General features: G+C 49.1%; 1 protein-coding gene across 1 annotated transcript in view; it reads right to left on the bottom strand.

The window, feature by feature from the left end:
• Positions 1-20605, bottom strand: part of SLC28A1 (solute carrier family 28 (concentrative nucleoside transporter), member 1) — an 81716-nt gene that overhangs the window by 19018 nt on the left and 42093 nt on the right. Inside the window, exons 9-11 of the mRNA XM_011999340.1 lie at positions 12285-12365; positions 9886-9966; positions 6823-6948 (exon numbers count right to left, since the gene is read on the bottom strand). Of these exons, the coding sequence (XP_011854730.1) occupies positions 6823-6948; positions 9886-9966; positions 12285-12365 (288 nt within the window). The remainder of the gene's footprint in view (positions 1-6822; positions 6949-9885; positions 9967-12284; positions 12366-20605) is intronic.

Raw genomic sequence — 20605 nt, 5'->3', positions numbered from 1 at the left:
CTCCTTGGGAGGCTGAGGCACAAGAATGGATTGAACCCGGGAGGCAGAGGTTGTAGTGATCTGAGCACTCCAGCCCGGGTGACAGAGTGAGACTCCATCTCAAAAAAAAAAAAAAAAAAAAAGAAATAAATAAAAAAGAAAAGCAGAGGGCAGATCATGGGCACCCCTCATTACCACCTCAGGGAAGTGCCAGGCCTGCTGCTGAGAAGCCAGGCTGGAGACCCTCTCAGACTCTGAATCCAAGGAATTATGTCTTTCTTCTTTTTCTAAACCCCAGTTGTTTCTTTTTAATGATCGACAAAACTCCTTAAAACGTGAACAAGAATTGGCAGCAGCCTGATACCTCCCCAGGGCCCTGTGTGGACACTGGGTGTGCAAGCCTGGGCCCCTGCCCCTTGCTGGATGAAGCCCACTCGGGGCAGGTGTCCTCTCTGGACTTTCTGGGCCAGGCTTTGCGACTTCACCTGCTTCCTGTTCAGTTGCCCAGCCCCAGCTGGGATGGTGCCACACCTGGAATCTTGGTATTTTCCTTCCACTAGGCAGGATCCTGCCACTTCCTCTGACTTGTAGATTACATCTGGTTTGTAAACCTGAGTCACAGCAGGGAACACACCCTGCAGTTGTCACATTCCTGGACACTGTCCCCTGGGTGACCCAGTTGTGGTCACAGCCTCAAATGCTGGGGTTGCTAGTTCCCAGTTCATCATGGAAAGGGCTGAGTCCTGCACAGGCAGGACTCCCTGGGCACCGGGCCAGCCCACACCCACCTCCCCACTGCTAACTACTCTGCAGGGCTGTGACATTCCCCAGCCCTGCCTCCCAGGCACCTGGTCAGGAAAGCCTTCCATCCTAGCATCCCAGGGCCCACACCTGCCCATGGCCCTTCTTTCTCTGACCCAAAGGGTCTCACTCTGTCACCCAGGCTGGAGTGTAATGGTATGATCATGGCTCACAATAGCCTTGACCTCCTGGGCTCAAGTGATCCTCCCACTTCAGCCTCCCCAGTACCTGGGACTATAGATGTGTGCCACCATGCCCAGGTAATTTTTTATTTTTTAAAGTTTTTATAGCGATAGGGGTCTCCCTATGTTGCCCATGCTGGTCTCAAGCTCCTGGTCTCAGTCATCCTCCTGCCTTGGCCTCCCAAAGTAATGGAATTACAGGCATGAGCCACTGCACCCAGCCTAGTAGCTACATTTCTTTGTTTTTTGAAACAGTCTTGCTGTGTTGCCCAGGCTGGAGCGCAATGGCACGATCTTGGTTCACTGCAACCTCTGCCTCCTGGGTTCAAACAATTCTCCCACCTCAGCCTCTTAAGTAGCTGGAATTAAAGGCACCTGACATCATGCCTGGCTAATTTTTGTATTTTTGTAGAGACGGGGTTTCTCCATGTTGCCCAGGCTGGTCTTGAACTCCTGACCTCAGGTAACCCACCCGTCTCGGCCTCCCAAAGTGCTGGGATTACAAGTGCGAGCCAACACACCCGGCCATAGCCACATTTTAAAAAGGAAAAAGAAATAGGTTAAATTAATTTTAATAATTTCATTTTAAATTTAATATTTAACTCAATATATCCAAAATATTTTCTTTCCACCCATGTAATCAATATAAAACTATCAATATGGATGACAAAATAAAAATTAAAAATTAATAAAACATCTTAAAATTTTTTCAATACGACTAGCCACATTTCAAGTGTTCAATAGCCATGTGTTTGGGGGCTACTGTATTGGCCAGTGGAGGTCTAGATATATCCAGATATCAGCAATAGGAGGGATGTGCGGAGAAGAGAGCCAGAGATTGAGCAACAAAGTGGTCTTAAGAATGTGGGAGCTGGCCGGGCGCAGTGGCTCACGCCAGTAATCCCAGCACTTTGGGAGGCCGAGGTGGGCGGATCACAAGGTCAGGAGATCGAGATCATTCCGGCTAACACGGTGAAATCCCGTCTCTATTAAAAATACAGAAAATTAGCCGGGCGTGGTGGCGGGCGCCTGTAGTCCCAGCTACTCAGGAGGCTGAGGCAGGAGAATGGCAGGAACCCGGGAGGCGGAGCTTGCAGTGAGCCCAGAGCACGCCACTGCACTCCAGCCTGGGCGACAGAGCGAGACTCTGTCTCAAACAAAAAAATAAAACTAAAAAAAATAAAAATAAAAAGAATCTGGGAGCTTGGAGGCCGGGCGCAGTGCCTCATGCCTATAATGCCAGCACTTTGGGAGGCCAAGGCGGGCAGATCACCTGAAGTCGTCAGGAGTTCGAGGCCAGCCTGGCCAACATAGTGAAACCCTGTCTCTACTAAAAATACAAAAATTATCTGGGCGTGGTGGCGCATGCCTGTAATCCCAGCTGCTTGGCAGGCTGAGGCAGGAGAATTGCTTGAACCCATGAGGTGGAGGTTGTAGTGAGCCAAGATCAAGCCACTGCACTCCAGCCTGGGCGACAGAGGGAGACTCTGCCTAAAAAAAAAGAATCTGGGAGCTTGAAGGAAAGAGCAAGAGAGACCCTTCTGGGATTCAGGGGCTGAGGGCAGAGCCAAAGATACCGAGGAACTGACTGGGGAAGGAAGTTAGAGGGAGTGCGGTGCAGGGCTGGTGCAGTGACTGCCATGAGCCAGGTGGTGGCAGAAGAGAGCTGCTCTGGAGACAAGACTGGGGGCAGATCCAGAGATTGAAGGGAAGGAAGGTTTGTTAGGTGCTTTTCAAACTCTGGGCCAGCTATAGTTGTAGTCTGGGGCTTTCAAATCAGAGACTGTGAATGGAGGCTGAAGGGCACATAGGGCTGATCCTGGCTGCCTCTGCCCATTCTGTGCAGCTAAAGGGAAGTGGGTACCCAGGCCCTATCAATGGGGAAGCCAGATTGCCCAGTGCTGGGCCTGGACTTTTGCCTGAGAAAGGGAAGGAAAAAGGGCTGAGTTTTAAGCCAGACTGTGGAAATGGGCGAGCATTCTTCCAGTGTTTAAGTTCTAAGTAATGACTAGGAAGAACACCAGGGTTATTCTTTTCGTTGGCTGAGGGAACCAGAACAAGGTTAAGACATTTAAAGCCCTAAATTCTGAAAATATAATGGCATCCCCTCCCCCAATATCCTGCCATGAAGAAAAGTTTCAGGAACAAAGTTCTGGGTTTCCATTTTTGAAATATCAAATTCCTTCTCTTGGGACTCTGAAAACAATACCCAGAATGAAGGGCTCAGAAGCCGCCTCGGAAGAAGCTTTTCTCTCCTGCCCTCCCATCTCTCAGTCCAATTCTCCCTCAAGGGTAGCCATAAAAACTAGAATTCGTCTTCTCCAAGGCAGGGCACAGAGACCAGAAGCCCTTTTCCCAAAACCCAGCCATCAAAGCCTAAACACATTGCTCTAACTTCTCTCTGCCTTTCTGGGTAAAAACTGGCAATAAAGAAATTATCTGACGTACCTTGTCTGACTGCAGGTCATGAGACCCCACCTTCCAGAAGGAAGCAATGCATGCTCACAGAGGCCAAGAAGAGTCTACGCAGACAGGTTTTGCGGTTTTTCCTCCACTCGGTATTAGATCACACTGCGTTTGTCCAATTCTGTTTCTACGTGGCTGTCCATACTTTGTTGAACCTGAGCACAAAATTTCCCTGTATCTTTGGGTCTTCATTCTGAAGGCTCGCATGTGTATACATTAAATAAATTTGTGTGCCTTTCTCCTGTTAATCTGCCTTTTGTGAGTTGATTTTTCCGTGAACCTTCAAGGGGTGTAAGGGAAATTTTCCCTTGGCCCCTACACTACCAAAAACAATTGGTGGTGGGGTAGGTGGGGAGTGCACCGGCTTTAATGAGCCCTTTCTAGGCCTCAGCAAGATAGGTGCAAACCAGATGATAGTCTCTAGAATTCTAGATGGGAGGGTGCCAGGCCAGAAACCAAAGCTCCTGAGCACAAGGGGACTTCTTGAAAAGTCAAGCAACAGCCTGCCCTGCCCAGACAGCTCTGTGGGATGTAGAGCTGAGCTTCTTGGTGTGGTCCAGGCATCCAGAGTGAAGGAGAGATGGAAGGGCAGGCTGGCTGTTTTTTCACCCATCCCTCATCATCTCCAGGGACAGAGATGAGAGAGATAGGTGGAATTTGGGACTAAAGAAGGGGACAGTATAGCTCATTCTCTGGTCACCGCCCCCGCCCATCCCCCTCTTTCACACACACGCGCGCGCGCACACACACACACACACACAGCATCCAGAGAGCCTGGGGGTCAGGCGAAGGCATGACAGGGTCAGTCTCCAAATCAGCACACACAGGCCACCTCGCTCTCATGCAGAATGCTACCGCCTTGTGTGGAGCAATGCACCCAGTGCATAACTGTACTGCCGGGCATTTAGGCTGTCCTGTTTTCTTGCTTTTGCAAATAATGCTGAAATTTTGCATTTCTTGAACACACTTGTGAGAATATCCCTATATCACAATTTTTCTAGCTGGATCAAAGGGAGAGAATATTTTTAAAGTGATTGAAGCTGGATGCAGTAGCTCATGCCTGTAATCCTACTATTTTGGGAGGCTAAGGCAGGAGGATTGCTTGAGCCCAGGAGTTTAAAACTAGCCTGAGCAACATAGCAAGACCCCATCTCTACCAAAAAAAAAAAAAAAAAAAAAAGCCCGGGGTGGTGGTGCACGTATGTAGTCCCAGCTATTCAGGAGGCTGAGGTGAGAGGATTGCTTGAGTCCAGGAGTTTGAGGCTGTGGTGAGCTGCGATCGCACCACTGTGCTCCAGCTTGAGTAACAGAGGGAGACTCTGTCTCAAAATACATATAAATACATGTTGGTGTCATGTGGGGAGTTAAAAAAGAAAAAATAAATATTTTTAAGTGATCTATATAATAAAAATATAATATTTTATTATATAAATAAAATTTTTGAAAGTGATATATGATAAAATAATAAAATATTATATATATAATAAAATAAATATATAATAAATAGACTGATAGTCATTCACCAAAAAGGTTACACTAAATTAAACTCTTACCATGAGTGGGTGAGTACCACATACTCTTGCCATTTGGAGGCATGTAATGGGTTGCATATCACTTAGAAGAAATTAAGTTATTATTATTTTAATTCCTTTGAACATCAGTGAGCTTGAATATCTTTTTATAATTTATGAACTATTTTCTCCTTATCAATGATTCTCATCTTTTATTTTTTTAAAAAAGAGAAAGTATGTGAGTACTCAGGTGTATATACCTAAAAGACTGCTTACACAGAAAGATTTGGAATGACATTTTAGGTCAGTGGGTCTCAAACTGAGCGAGCATCAGAATCACCTGTGAGGCCTGTTGCAATGCAGTATGTTGGTCCCACCCCCATCATTTCTTTTCTTTTTTTTTTTTTTTGAGATGGAGTCTCACTCTGTTGCCCAGGCTGCTGTGCAGTGGTGCTATCTTAGCTCACTGGAACCTCCGCCTCCCAGTTTCAAGTGATTCTCCTGCCTCAGCCTCCCAAATAGCTGGGGTTACAAGCACCCATCACCATGGCCAGCTATTTTTTTGTATTTTTAGTAGAGATAAGATTCCGCCACGTTGGCCGGGCTGCTCTTGAACTCCTGACCTCAGGCAATCCGCCTGCCTTGGCCTCCCCCATCGTCTCTGATTCAGCAGGTCTAGGATGGGCTCAATAATTTGCATTTCTAACAAGTTCTCAGGTGATGCTGACAATGCTGGTCCATGAACCCCACTTTGAGAATAGCTGTTCTAAGCTATTAAAAGCAGTTACCGGGCCAGGCGAGGTGGCTCATGCCTATAATCCCGGCACTTTGGGAGGCTGAGGCAGACATATCACAAGGTCAGGAGTTTGAGACCATCCTGGCCAACATGGTGAAACCCCGTCTCTACTTAAAAAAAAAAAAATTAGCTGGGCATGGTGGGGTGTGCCTGTAATCCTAGCTACTCAGGAGGCTGAGGCAGGAGAAATGCTTGAACCAGGGAGCTGGAGGTTGCAGTGAGCCGAGATTGTGCCACTGCGCTCCAACCTGGCAACAGAGCAAGACTCCATCTCAAAAAAAAAAAAAAAAAAAATTCAAATAGAAAATTAAAAAATAGAAGCAGTTACCCACGGGAAGTGGGGTTAAGAAAGAGATTTAAAAACTTTTTCCTTTCTGCAATAAGCAAGAATTTCTTTGATCATTAAGGAAATAAAATTGAGACCTTTGAAGATTTGCCTGTGAAAGCACAAGTGTGAAAGCACAAGGTGTTTTACGAAAGTAAAGCATTATTACCGGGCATTATGTGAGGGATGCATTTGAAAATTCCCCTCTACCCGCCATGCAGTAGCACTGTGATTGCTTTAACGGCCTAATTCACACCACTGGATTTTGACTTACAAATGCTTTATGCTGTGTAAACTGCACAGGAAATAATTTAGGAGCAGAGGCAGGACTTGGGCCCAGAGAGAGTGTGGGGAAGGGGAGGAGGGAAGGAGTAGGACGGATCTCTAGGGACAGCCCAGGTGTGAGACTGGAGAAACGAGCATGAATTTTGGAGTCAGACAGATCTGGGTTTGGGCATCTCACTTACTCTGGAGCCTTAATTTTCTCATCTGGAAAATGGGGCTATTAAAACACCTAGCATACTGCTTGGCACCTAGTATGCACTCAGTAAATGGAACACCGGGCAGCTTTGCCCCAGGCGGCCATGCACAAAGCCCGAGCAAATGGTCCAGCCTGGTTCAGGGGAAGCCACTCCTCTTGCCAGCACAGCAGGCCCAAGAGAGAAGATCCCAGGGCTGCTCTGGCCAGGAGCTGTGTGGGGCTCCCACAAAGATGGGTTTCAGGTCCTCAACATAGCCAAGCAGAAGGAGGGCTCTGCCTACCCCAAAGGAGATGTAGGCGCCCAGCAGGCTGCCTGCAATGGTGGCGTAACCTCCGGTCATGACAACATGGACTTCAGAGAGTGTCATGTCTGCCAAGTAGGGCCGGATCAGTACTGGAGCCTCGGTCTGCAAAGAGGAAAGATGTCAGACAAGTAGGGTGGGGGTGGTTGGGCACACCCTCCCCCTCCACGGGTCACAGTCAGTGCCTGGGAGTCCCACGGTAAGAGGCAGCAGGGTGGGGTAAAGACCAGTGTCCGTACTTGGCTGAGCCTCTCTGAACCTCAGCACTGCCCATCTCTGCAGAAAGACCCGCATCCCTCCCTCCCGGCCTGACAATGCTCCCCTGTGTCAACAGCCTGCCACGTGCCAGGTACCCTGCTAGGCACGTCACCTTTGTTACTCACAACCTTCTAAGATAGAAGTGGGCATCTCTGTTTTCCAGGAGAGCAAAAGAGGTTCAGAGGGGTTCCAGGAATGACCCCTGCTCACATAAATGGATGGGAAGCAGATCCTGCTGCAGGCCCAAGCTCTCCTGCAGCCACAGTGGTGACCGAAAGAAAGAAGCTGCGGCATTGGATGAGGGGTGCATTTCTGGGCATCTGGGCAGCCCGAAGCCCTTCGTTATTCACTCAGTAACTAGTTACTGAGTGCTTACTGTGTTCCAGGCACTGTTCTATAGAATAGGAACATGGGGTCAACAGGATAAAGTCCCTGCCTTCACGGGGCTTCTATCCTGGGAGCAGTGGAGGGCGGGAGGGGAGCTTTAGCAGGTGGTGGGAGGATATAGATAATCAACAAGGAACCAAGCAGGTAAGCAATGTCATTTTAGACGGTGATGAAAGCTATGAAGATATGTGTGAGAATGCCTACTGGTTAGGGGTGTTTAAAACTGAGTAGGCCAGGCATGGTGTCTCATGCCTGTAATCCCAGCACTTTGGGAGGCCGAGGTGGTAGAATCACCTGAGGTCAGGAGTTCCAGACCAGCCTGGCCAACATGGTGAAACTCCATCTCAACTAAAAATACTGAAATTAGCCGGGCATGGTGACACATGTCAGTAATCCCAGCTACTAGGGAGGCTTAGGCACGAAAATCACTTGAACCTGGGGGGTGGAGGTTGCAGTGAGCCAAAGATTGTGCCACTGCACTCCAGCCTGGGTGACAGAGTGAGACTCCATCTCAGAAAACAAAAACAAAAAAACTGAGAAATCGGCAAAGGCCTCTCTGAGGAGGTGACATTAGGTTAGGGTTGGCTGAGACCTGAAGGAGCCAGTGACATGGGTTGATAGCACAGCATTCCAGGCAAGCGAACAGCAGAGGCCCTAAAGCAGCAAGAAGCTCTGCAAAGTCCAGAAGCCATAGCAGTCAGCATGTCTGCTGCAGATGGGCGTGGGGGAGCTGCCTGAGATGGAGGCAGAGGGGGCAGGTGTGCCACAGAGGGGCTGGGAAGCCGGGGTGAGGGGTGAGCTTGCTTAGGCGGGAGTGGAATCATCTGCTTTGTGTGTATGAAGGGTCACTCGGGTGTATGAGTGAAGGACAGATAGTAGGGGCAGGGAGAAGAGGTAGGAGGAGACGGCAGTGTTCAGGTGAGAGGCAGGTGGCCCGGGCAGCCGGGGGTTGTAGATGGGCCACAGAGGCAGCGCTGTGGGAATGCTGATAGACTGGATGCCGCGGTGGGGGAAGTGGAGGAAGGCAGGGCAGCTCTTCCAGCTCCAACTGAATGATCCTGTGGAAGATGTTCCCACCTGCTGAGAGGCGAAGGGCTTCAGAGGGGCAGAGGTGATGAGGGAGGGGAGCAACAGTTCTGGTTGTTTGGACTTAGCATCTTAATGTGAGACACCCCTTAAATCTCCAAGTGGACGGTCAAGGGGCCAGTTGACCTGTCACTCCTGAGTTCATGGGAGGTCAGGACTGCAGAGCAGGACCTGGGAGGCATTTAGAGCATTTAAAGCCATGGGGCTAATGTGATCCTGCAGGGAGGCAGTGTGGATGGACAAGAGGAGAGGGCCCAGGCCTGCCACATGTAGAGAGGTTGAAATGATATCACTGACCCCTGAAGGCTCCCCATTCCCCCTTCTTGGGGGAAATGAGGCACAGACCCTGGCACCTAGGTCAGCTTGACCAACAACTTGTCCGAAATGAATTCACCTTGGCAGCGCTTCACATCGCCCAATGTCACCCCGCCTACATATTTTCCCAGCAAAACACATGGAACACATTTGCAGCCTTTCATATAAAATAACTGCTTTGCATTTTAATAGTGTTTTCCTCTTTTGCCTCATTTTGAACACCTTAAGGGACTTTTCTGACAATTTATCTGAGAGTATGTCTATCTTCATTGGCTAAAAACAAGACAAAACTAAACAAAAAACAACCAGAAAAAAAACTTTCAAATCAACACACTTGCACCACAGAAAAAAAGATAAAAATATTCCCCAAAGTTTCCTAAACTGTACAGTGAAATATGGCATCTTTTGACAAGAGTGTCTCTTGGTGACTCAAACATTAAGCAGATGGGCCAGGGCAAGCCTTGGCAGAGTCTCCAGAGGGCCATCCTCAGGGGATTAGGCTTTCTGAAAGGGACTCAGCACCGAAGGTGCTTTCCGAGTCACATTTACTTCGGAAAATACAATTTAAGAAAGAGGGAGAAAAGAAAAGACAAAATAATGCAGTGGAAAAAACTCTGACCAGAAAGAAGAAAACCTGGATTCGAAGCCATGGCTTATACGTGTGGGATCTTGGTCAAGGGGTTCCCATCCCCTGAACCTGTTTCCTCATGTATAAGATGAGAAACTGGACTCCATCTGTAGGAGCTGTGAGTCTTCAGGCTGATGAAGACCGCCTAGGGCTAGAGTGGTAAGAGAAGCCAGACAGATGACATCCTCCCTGGCACGACCCAGTCATCCCCCAAACAGCGTAGCCCTGGGGCAGCAGAATTTGAGGACCCTGGGAGAAGGTTCAAACGGCTCTTCCTTGGACTAAATCAGAGCTCTGGGGATCCAGGGAAGCTGCCCTCTTTGGGGAAGCTGCTGATGAGCATGAGGGTAGGAGGCTGCCATACCCACCTGGCTCACAAAGATGTTTCCAGCCACGCTCAGGGTCTCAGTGGCTGTGGTATCCATGGTGACTTGCATCAGCCAGGCAATCTAGAAGGAAGCAGAGTGTTCCTTGTTGGCGGACATCAGCAAACCCCAGAGTCAAAGGGGGCTGGAGTGAAAGACCTGACACACCTTCCTCCCAACTCCCAGCCTAGTGAAGGACCCCCTCATCTACATTTTCCCAAAAGGTCAATTCATAATCTTCTTCCACACCTTCATCGATAGGGGCTTACCCCTTCCCAAGGCCACCCATTTCGCCATAGGAATGCAGAAAGGATTTCCTGGCCAAATATATTTGAGAATTGCGAATTGCACGTGCACGCACGCACACACACACACACACACACACACACACACACACCCCTTAGAGATTACCAATACACATTAGCGTAGTAAAGCCTCTGAGAAGTCCTGCATTAAGCTTGTTTAAATTTATGTAGCATAATGTCTAGCCTAGTTTCCCTAAATTATTTGACCATGGGATCAGGCTACCTTTACCTAGTAACATTTACTAACATGCTGTGGAACTAGAGTTTTGTGGAAAAGGTTTTGGGAAACACTGTGTTAGAAAGCGTTTTCCTTTTCTTTTCTTTTTCTTTTTTTTTTTTTTTTTTTTTTTTTTTTTTTTTTTTTTGAGACAGAGCCTCGTTCTGTTGCACAATCTCAGCTCACTGCAACCTCTGCCTCCCAGGTGCAAGCAACTCTCCTGCCTCGGCCTCCTGAGTAGTTGGGACTACAGGCACCCACCAGCACACCCGGCTAATTTTTGTATTTTTAGTAGAGACGAAGTTTCACCATGTTGGCCAGACTGGTCTCGAACTCCTGACCTCAGGTGATCCGTCTGCCTTGGCCTCCCAAAGTGCTGGGATTACAGGTGTGAGCCACCACGCCCAATTAGAAAGTTCTTCTTTTTAATCAAGATGAAATCTGCTTCCCTGGAATTCTATCCACTGCTGGTGCCTCTCAGGCTGCCCTTTCCCTAATCTCTCTTCTGTAAGTATTCAGAGACAGCTATCCTCCCCTAACTTCCTCTTCTCCAGGCTCCTCGTTCCTTATTCCTTCAACCATTTTGTAGAGGGTATGGTTTCAAGCCCTTTCACTCTCCTGCTTATAGTTCAGTTTGTCATAGCCTCTTGGTTAAACACAGTCTCCAGGTCTGGGGAGAATCACCTCCTTTATGCTATGCTGTGTGGGCTCTTAACACAACTGCTATGGTTTAAATAACCCCACCTAAACTCATGTTGAAATTTGATTGCCAGAGAAAAATATATATATATTTGATTCCCATCATAACAATGTTGAGAGGCATGACCTTGAGGAGGTGATTAGGTCATGAAGGCTCTGCCCTCATGAATGGATTAATGCTGTTACTGCAGGAGTAGTTTGGTTATCATGGGCGTGAACTCGATAAAGAGGATAAGTTTGGCCCTGCTCTCTCTGTGTCTTGTGTGCTCAATTCTGCCTTCTGCCCTTCTACCATGTTATGACACAGCAAGAAGGCCCTTACCAGATGTCAGTGCCATGCTCTTGGCCTTCCCAGCTTCCAGAACCATGAGCCAAATAAATATCTTTTCTTTATAAATTACCCAGTCTGTGATATTCTGTTATAGCAACAGAAAATGAACAAAGACAATAACCACAGGTTGTTTTTGCCTTTCTGGCAGCCATCTGATGTTGCTGATTTATTCTGAGCTCAATCAACTAAAACCTTGGAATCTTTTGCCAGGTCCAATGCTATCTGTTGCTGTCCAATGCTATCTCCTACATCCTGGTTTTGTGCAGCAGATTTTATGAACATAAGCACAGGATCTAACATTTATACCAGCTGAGTCTGGCCAATATGGCCCACTGCTACAGTCTCTCAATATCTTTTCAGTATAAATTATTTTTCTTCTTCTACACCTTTTCAATTCAGCCTCAAAACTGCAACATTTCCTCCAGCAAAGACCACTTTAGACTTTGGTGCTATTTCTCCTTGGTATCATGACAGGAGACCTTGGGAAAGGATATTTGGTCAGTGCTAGATTCTGTGAGGCTGAAGATCCTGGAAGCAGGGGATTCAGGGAAGGTATGGACCTCAGGAGCAAAGGATTCTAGGAAGGTGTGAACTGTGAACTCTAAGAGTAGGGGATTCTGGGAAGGTATGGGCCTCAGAAGCAAGGGATTCCAGAAAGGTGTGAAACTTGGGAGCTGGGAATTTTGGGAAGGTGGAGGTGCTGGGAGCAGGGAATTCTGGAAGGGTATGGGCTTGGGGAGCAGTGTATTTGGGGAGGTTTGCGCTCTGGGAGCAAGGCATTCTGGGAGAGTGTGAACCCTGTGAGCTGGTGACTCTGGGAGAGCCCAGGTCACGGGCACTGGGAACTTACCTTCAGGATCACCCACTGCATGAGGCCCACGTGGTAGAGAACCGATATGACACAGCTGAAGAAGACAATGATGGGCAGAACCTGCCGGCAAGGAGAGCATAGGACCACAGGTTAGAGGCAGGCAGGCTGCAGGGTGCCAGGCAGGGTCCAGGAGACCCCAGACAGTCCACTCCCTCCCAGGCCTTGCCACTCAGATGCCTGACAGGATCTGGGAAGATGCTCTGAGATCAGTGCATGAAGTCCCAGGTGTTCCACATGCAGGGCTTCTTTGGAGGCAGTCTTGTCCTCTCGGCTCCCCTCTAAATAGTGACCAGCCACCAGACCATCCCTCTCTCCCCAGCACAGGTAGGCCTGTGCTGTGGTAGGGTGGGGCCTGAGTGCACCACTTTTATCTCCTGCTTCTTTGTCTCTAAAATGGGAGTAAAATGCCCACATCTGAGGGTCATTGTGAGGGTGGCATTGTGCACCCTTCTCCATGAGCTCAATCCTTGGCCTCAGACTCTGGCCTTAACCTCCCTCTCGTGCTTTGGGCCTGAATGAGGGGACCCTCACCATTTTGGTACTCCACTTCCGCTCAGCACCAACAAGCTCAGAATTAGGCTTACCCCGGACCTGAGCCAGCATCTCCTCCCATCACCCCATCTCCTATTATGAGTATCAGGCTGAACACTCCTCTTCCTTCACTCCAAGCTCACCCATTCTCCCTTCAGAATTTCTTACACCCATTCCCTCCTTTCCAGGCCCATGGAAAAGGAGGTTGCTTTTCTGCACCCTGGTCTTTCTTTACTGTAGTCTGATGTTTAATAACAAACTGGCAAAAAACGGAGAGGTCTTTTAGTGGAAGACTAGTTGCATCACCTAGGATATAGACATACACCAGTGCACTAAAGGTCAGGAAACAAGAATGCAGAAACTCTCTATGGGCAGCTGTGGACTGATTTCCAAGATATGTTGTTAAATGAAATAAAGAGAAGGTGTACCACAAGAGTGTATGCTATGCTGTTATGTGGGTTTAAAAAGGGGGTAGGGGGTAGCCATGCATGGTGGCATGTGTCTATAGTCCCATCTACTCAGGAGGCTGAGGCAAGAGGATTGCTTGAGCCCGGGAGTTGAAGGCCAGGCTGGGCAACATAGTAAGGTCCCCTTCCTCTCCAAAAACATGTGTGTGAGGGGCATTGTGTGTGATCTTGTATGGGTGCAGGAATCATTAGAAGGATGTGTAAGAGGCCAGCAACAGCAGGTGCCTTGGGGAAGGAACTGGGTGCCTTGGGGGCCAGGGATGAGAGGAAGGTTTCTTTTTACCTTATACCATTTTGTGTTGGAATGTTTGCTCTATTCTGTGTCCTGTGTTCCCAACAGTTTAAAATAGTCATGTAGAACTGGTAATAGCATGGGAGCATTCTTATGCTACAATGTTAAGTGGGAAAATTGGATTATTAAAATTATAGAAAGAAGCACTCCCAAATAGTCAAAGAACTTGCCCTATGTGCTGGGGCTATGTAAATGTTGTTTTCTTTTTTCTTTATTTCTGAATTTCTCATCTGTTTCTACAATTTTTTTTTTTTTTAGACAGAGTCTCACTCTGTTGCCCAGGCTGGAGTATAGTGGCACGATCTCGGCTCATTGCAGCCTCCGCCTCCTGGGTTCAAGTGATTCTCCTGCCTCAGCCTCCCAAGTAGCTGGGATTACAGGTGCTTGCTGTCATACCCAGCTAATTTTTGTATTTTTAGTAGAGACAAGGTTTCACCATGTTGGCCAGGCTGGTCTTGAACTCCTGACCTCAAGTGATCTGCCCACCTCATTCTCCCAAAGTGCTGAGATTACAGGTGTCAGCCACCGCATTCAGCTATTCCTATAATTTTCAATAATAGGTGGACATTTCTCAAGGGAGGGAGCATAGGCAGGAGAGGTTTGTGGGAAGATCAGTTTGGTTTTGAACTTTGAATCTGAGATGCCTGTGGAATATCAAGTGGGCGACTGGATAAAGGATTGGGAGCTGAGAGGGGAGGCCTGGGCCAGGCCTTAGGGCTCTTTCATAAGAAATACAGGTTGGCCCAGCATAGTGGTTCATGCCTTTAATTCCAGCACTTTGGGAGGCCAAGGCAGGAGGATTGCTTGAGCTCCGGAGTTTGAGGCCAGACTAGGAAACAAAGCAAGGCCCCCATCTCTATACATACAAAATTTTTTTTAATAACTGGGCATGGTGATACACACATGTGGTTCCAACTGCTCTGGAGGCTGAAGTGGGAGGATCACTGGATTCCAGGAGTTCGAGGCTGCAGTGAGTCATGATCATGGCACTGCACTACAGCCCAGTCAACAGAGTGAGACCCTATCTCTTAAAATAAAATTTTAAAAAAATTTAAAAAAGAAGGCCAGGCACAGTGGCTCACACCTGTAATCCCAGCACTTTGGGAGGCTGAGGTGGGTGGATCATTTGAGGTCAAGCGTTCGAGACCAGCTTGGCCAACACAGTGAAACCCCGTCTCTACTAAAAATACAAAAAAATAAACCAGGCATAGTGGCGGGCACCTATAATCCCAGCTACTAGGGAGGCCGAGGCACAAAAATTGCTTGAACCCAGGAGGCAGAGGTTGCAATGAGCCGAGATCATCCCACTGCACCCCAGCCTGGGGTGACAGAGTGAGACCCTGTCTAAAAAAACAAAACAAAACAAACAAACAAGAAAAAAATTAGAAGAGGAACAACAACGACACGTAGAGATGGCTGGTGGATACAATTCACTGTGGAAATCACCCTGAGTGAGAAGCGCAGGGGCTAAGGACAGGGCCCTGTGGTCAGTGTGTCACTGAAGGGTGACAGGGGAAGGAGAAGCCTGTGAAGGAGACAAAGAAATAGCCAAGGGCTGGAGGATGGCCAGGAGAGAGGCGGGATAGAAACCGAGGGGCAATTTTTCCAGAAGGAATAGTCACTAGCAGTTGTGTCAGGGGCATCAGAGAACTCTGGAAAGGTAAGGACTGAGCCAGACCCCTGGGACTTAGCAACTTGGAGGTGCCCATGATCTAGGTGAGAGCAGTGTCAGAGGAGGGGTGGGGACTGAGGCTGATGTCAGTGAGCCAAGGTGGAAGTGGGACATGAAGAAGGAGAGACTACAAGAATGGACAGCCCTCGCAAGAAGCAGCACTGTGCTCACTGCTGGAGACTAGTGAGGGGCCCAGAAAGGGCTGCTTTTATTTTTTAAGGAGCGAGAGTCTTGAGCAACCAAATTTAGGCTCTAGTTCAAAGTGAACTGGGATTACAGAATGGACCTGAAGAGAACGGAGACTCTGCCCCGGGCAGCTGGGAAGCAAGCCCTGCTGAGGCCTTTTCTTTCTCCTGTCCCTTCCCAGACCAATGCTGCAGGTGGTATCTGGACTTGCTCTGCTGTCATCTGTCACCAACTTCACTGTGGTGGGGAAGTCATCTGACAGAGAACACCAGAACTGGCTCAAGAAACCCTTTTCCTGCCCCATGACTCCTCCCCTCTGGGTCTAGAAACACCTCCAGCACGGGTATGATGACATCATTCCGCCACTCCTGGGACTGAGATGCAGAGAGGGTCACGTACTGTCTAGACTGCTTGTCCAGTGGATCCTGAGAGAGACTGCCAGGCAGCTGGCAGGCCTGCAGGGATGGGCCCACGCCAGGAAGGAGAGTGCCTGGGGCATCAGGACCCCACTGCAGCATTGGGACTTTCTCCTGCCAGCAATCAAAAGATTTTCTATCTGTGAGATGGAGATTTATGGTGGAAGAGAAGCTATGTTTTGGATTAAGTGGGGACTGTCTAGGGAGGGGAGGGGAATAAAAGAGAAAAGACGTGGCCCCAATTTTCTAAGGTAGGATAGAAAACTAAATAAGGTCCCTGTGGCCAATATCATCTTACAGCCAGGAAACACCTCTGGGGCCTGCAGGATGTGACATGGCAGAAGAACAGGGCAGCAGCTCGAGGCAGTGCTGCTGTGGAAAGGGGAGGCACGAGGGCCTGCCCTGGGTCAGGTCCCTAATATGTGGAGACTCATCAATCCTCATGGCAGCTGTGGTGGATGTAACTGTCCCCACTTCACAAATGGGCACACGGAGGCTGTGAGATCTTGGCTACCCACCCGAGGTCACATACCTGCAAAGAGGCAGATGTACCTCCCAGGCACCATGCAGATTGCCAAGGTCCTGCCATGCCCCTTGGGAGCATGCCCCTTGGGAACAGTCCTGGAGGCTTGTTTCTCTGCCTTCAGGGGCAGCATGCATCCCTGCTGGAAACTGAATGTCTCTGTCCCCCTGAATTCATATATTGAAACCTAATTCCCTAGGTGATGGTATTAGCAGGTGGAGCCTTTGGGGGTGATTAGGTTATGAGGGTGGAGCCCTCATGAATGGGATTAGTGCCCTTATAAATGAGGCCACATGCCAGGCACAGTGGCTCACACCTGTAATCCCAGCATTTTGGGAGGCTGAGGCCAGAGGATTCCTTGAGTTCAGGAATTCAAGACCAGCCTGGCAACATAGTAAGACCCTGTCTCTACCAAAAATCAAAAAATTAGCTAGGCATGATGGTATGCGCCTGTAGTCCCAGGTATTCTGGAGGCTGAGGCAGGAGGATCACGAGCCCAGGAGACGGAGGTTGCAGCAAGCAGTGATCACACCGCTGCACTCCAGCCTGGGCAACAGAGTGAGATCCTGTCTCAAAAAGATAAAAAGAAAAACCAAAAGAGGCTCCAGAGAGCTCCCTCACCTCTTTTACCATGTGAGGACACAGATGACCAAGTGGGCAGAGAGCAAAGTGGGCCTCAACAGAATTCAACCTTGCAGGGACCCTGATCTCAGACTTCCAGAAGTGTGAGAAATAAATTTCTGTGGCTTGTAACCACCCAGTCTATGGTTTTCATTATGGCCTCCTCGACGGACTAAGGCAGTCCCCTTCAAGGAAGAGCCAAGTAAGTCCTGACCACTGCCTTGTAGAAATGGCTTTGGAGGTTGGTCCTGCTAGTACCATAACTCAAGGAAGAAGGATATTCTAGCTCTTCTAGGCCACTGGTTCTCAGCACGTGGACCAGCAGCAACTCTGAGAATTTGCTAGAAATATTTTGGATTTAATAGGTCTACAGTGGGGCCTGATGTTTGGCCTTTCCAGATGCTGCTGGTGCAGCTGACCTGGACACCACACTCTGACAACCACAGCCCTGGAGCCTAGATTAGACACTGTGAGCAAACTTCATCACCTGGGCCAAGAAACAGGCTTTGAAGGCCAGACAAAACCCACTAAGGACATGGCCTGCTTCCTCCTCTCCCTGGAGGAAGCTGAGCCAGGGCTCCTGCTGACTTCCTAAGGCTGTCTGGGCAAACCCTCATGTCCCCAGACCCCAAGGCCTGAGCACCGTCGACAGTGCCCTGTCACCAGCCCCAGGCCACAGTGAGCCACAAAAACCCAAAGTTGGAAGATGCTTGGGGCAGCAGCCGCGGTGTACACTGTACCAGTGCCATCGCCAGAAAGTGGAAGGGACTCAAGTCCAAAACAGTTGCATTTCTGGCTGTCCCCTAGCTACACCTCCTGATTTCCTGTTTGTGCCATCCCTTTGCCCAGAATGGCCTCAGCACTCTGCCCCTCATAACTATTTCTGCCTGGATCCCGGGTTTTCAACAATGCCTCCTGCCTCAGCTGTCCCATCTCCCTTCTTTCAGCCATCCCACCCCAGGCTTCACTTACTTCCCATTCCCTTCACTGAAAACCATGCTCACTAAGGTTACCGGTTACCCCTTAACTACCAAATCCAATGATACCTTTTGGTCCTTATTTGATCTTTGTGTGTGTGTGTGTGTGTGTGTGTGCAAAATTTGGCACTGTTGACCACTGGGGATTACAAGTCTATGTCAGACATCCCGAAACTCTCAGGAGATGAAGACATTTTCCTTGACCCTAGGGGTTCCTCCAGAGAAATGTGAGCAGCACTGCTGAACTTAGCAGTGGGTGCTTGTTCCGGAGGCTAGAACAATAGTGAAAGAATGAGAGTCTGCTCCCGGGTCAGCCAGACCCAGGGGGGTATGATCATGCGGGTGGAAAGTTACTAGAAGGGAGTCGAAGCCAAGGTGGAATGACTAATCCAGCTGATCCAGCCAAGGGGTGACTGCCACGTCCACATCCACTGTACTGGACTCCAGGCCCAGGGCAGGCTGAGGGCTGAGGAAACCCCAGGGAGAGACTTTACTTCCCCCCAGAAGAGAGCAGCTGGACCATGGCCCAGCAGGAAGCAGCTTGGATCCTGAAAATCTGAGTGAGCTCAGAGAAGACTTCCCCAGGCTGAAATTGGCCAAAGGCCTTGGACTAGGTCTGTATGATTCATAGAAAGAACAGAGAGAACGTCCTGAGTCTTCTGTTCAGCTCAGCATTCAACAAAACCACCCCTACCTTGAGGGCAAATTCCAAGCATATGTGTGTGATACAGGGGAGAGTGAGAGGCTGAATAAAATGTTGTGATTAGTGAGAAAGAGAATTCTGTGGCCATGAAGCATTTATCCTAGTCCTCCTTCATCTTTCCCAGCATTGCTAAGGATGGCGCATCAGCCAATACACTGTCCAGGAATTTGTCCAGAGGACAGGGCCTACCAGAGGCCAGGAAACTGCTAGTGTTTGGCTGGGAAATGCTGAGGCTGGTTAATGATAAACCCAGCTCACCATTGTTTTTATCTTAACTGAACATTCCACTTCAAAGTTTTTTGACACCACTGATGCATCTTTTTCCACTTCCTCTTCCTCCTCCTCCTCTTCCTCTTCTTCTTCTTCCTTTTCCTCCTCTTCTTCTTCTTTTTTTTTTTTTTTTTTTTTTTTTTTTTGACAGAGTCTCGCTCTGTTGCCTGGGCTGGAGTGCAGTGGTACGATCTCTGCTCACTGCAACCTCCGTCTCCCGGGTTCAAGTCATTCTCTTGCCTCAGCCTCCTGAGTAGCTGGAATTACAAGCACCCGCCACCATGCCTGGCTAATTTTTGTATTTTTAGTAGGGATAGGGTTTCACTATATTGGCCAGGCTGGTCTCGAATCCCTGAACTCAAGTCATCAGACCACCTCAGCCTCCCAAAGTACTGGCATTACAGGCGTGAGCCACCACACCCAGCCTAATGGCTACATTTTTAAATGATCATTTTTGTTATTCAGAGTGTTTTTGTATTGGAGGAGAGACATGAGGCCGCTGATTTCTGCTGATAGTATGAGGAAGAATACATCCCTTAACCAGAAGTCCAGTGGAGGGGGTCTAGTTCTGGCTCTGCCCTAACTCACTGTGCCATTGTAGCCAGTTCACTGCTCCTCTCTGGGGCTTGGCTGGACCATCAGTAATACAAAAGGGAGGCCCAAACCTCACTGAACTCCCTCCTGGTACCAACAGTCAAGGAATCCATGATTCTAAAGGGTGATTCTGGGAGAGATACAAGCAGCAGGTGTGCGCACATCCTTCCAGAAAGGGAGGCAGGATTTGAGGAGACACAGCTAATGTGGCCAGGGGGCAGACACAGAGGCAAGCCCAGCTATGACGCAGGAGAGATGCTGGCTGGTGGTGGGCGGGGGAAGGGGTGCTGGCGGACAGCAGCTGCGTGGCCTGCCCAGCACCTCTTCCCTTGCTTTTTGGCTAACGAGGCTTTAATTTCCCTTTGGGAAACAGCTTACATGCCCGTCCACTGAACTCGGCCCTGCACTGTGGACACGCTAGTATTTTCTCACCTCCACGCTTTGCCCATGCCATTTCCTCTTCCTGTCTAGCTCAGTGTGTCCAAATCTCTTCTGTCCTAAACTCCATATCAAATGCCACCTCCTCAAGGAGTCTCCCTCATGGTCTCTTGTTGGAAGAATCTCTCCTTATAGGCACTCCTCAGGCCCCTCCTTTATTGCACTTGAACCCAGCTGCCTGGGGAGGCTGAACTGCAGAGTGTCGGGTGTGTGTGTGTTTGTTTTGTTGAGACGGAGTTCCGCTCTTGTTGCCCACGCTGGAGTGCAATGGCGCGATCTCGGCTCATGGCAACCTCCACTTCCTGGGTTCAAGCGATTCTCCTGCCTCAGCCTCCCGAGTAGCTGGGATTACAGGCATGCCACCACACCCCGCTAATTTTGTATTTTTAGTGGAGACAGGGTTTCTCCATGTCGGTCAGGCTGGTCTCAAACTACCAACCTCAGGTGATCCGCCTGCCTCAGCCTCCCAAAGTGCTAGAATTACAGGCATGAGCCACCGTGCCTGGCTGAGCGTGTGTGTTTTAAAGTATGAGAAGCTGCGGGAACCTCCCTGCCTCCTGCCTGGGTGGACGCCGGAAGTCACCCTAAAGCAGACCTTACTGGTCTTTTC

Source organism: Mandrillus leucophaeus, unplaced genomic scaffold, assembly GCF_000951045.1.
Source record: "Mandrillus leucophaeus isolate KB7577 unplaced genomic scaffold, Mleu.le_1.0 Scaffold1164, whole genome shotgun sequence".
Lineage (NCBI taxonomy): Eukaryota > Metazoa > Chordata > Mammalia > Primates > Cercopithecidae > Mandrillus > Mandrillus leucophaeus.
This window is presented reverse-complemented; position numbering and strand designations above follow the sequence as displayed.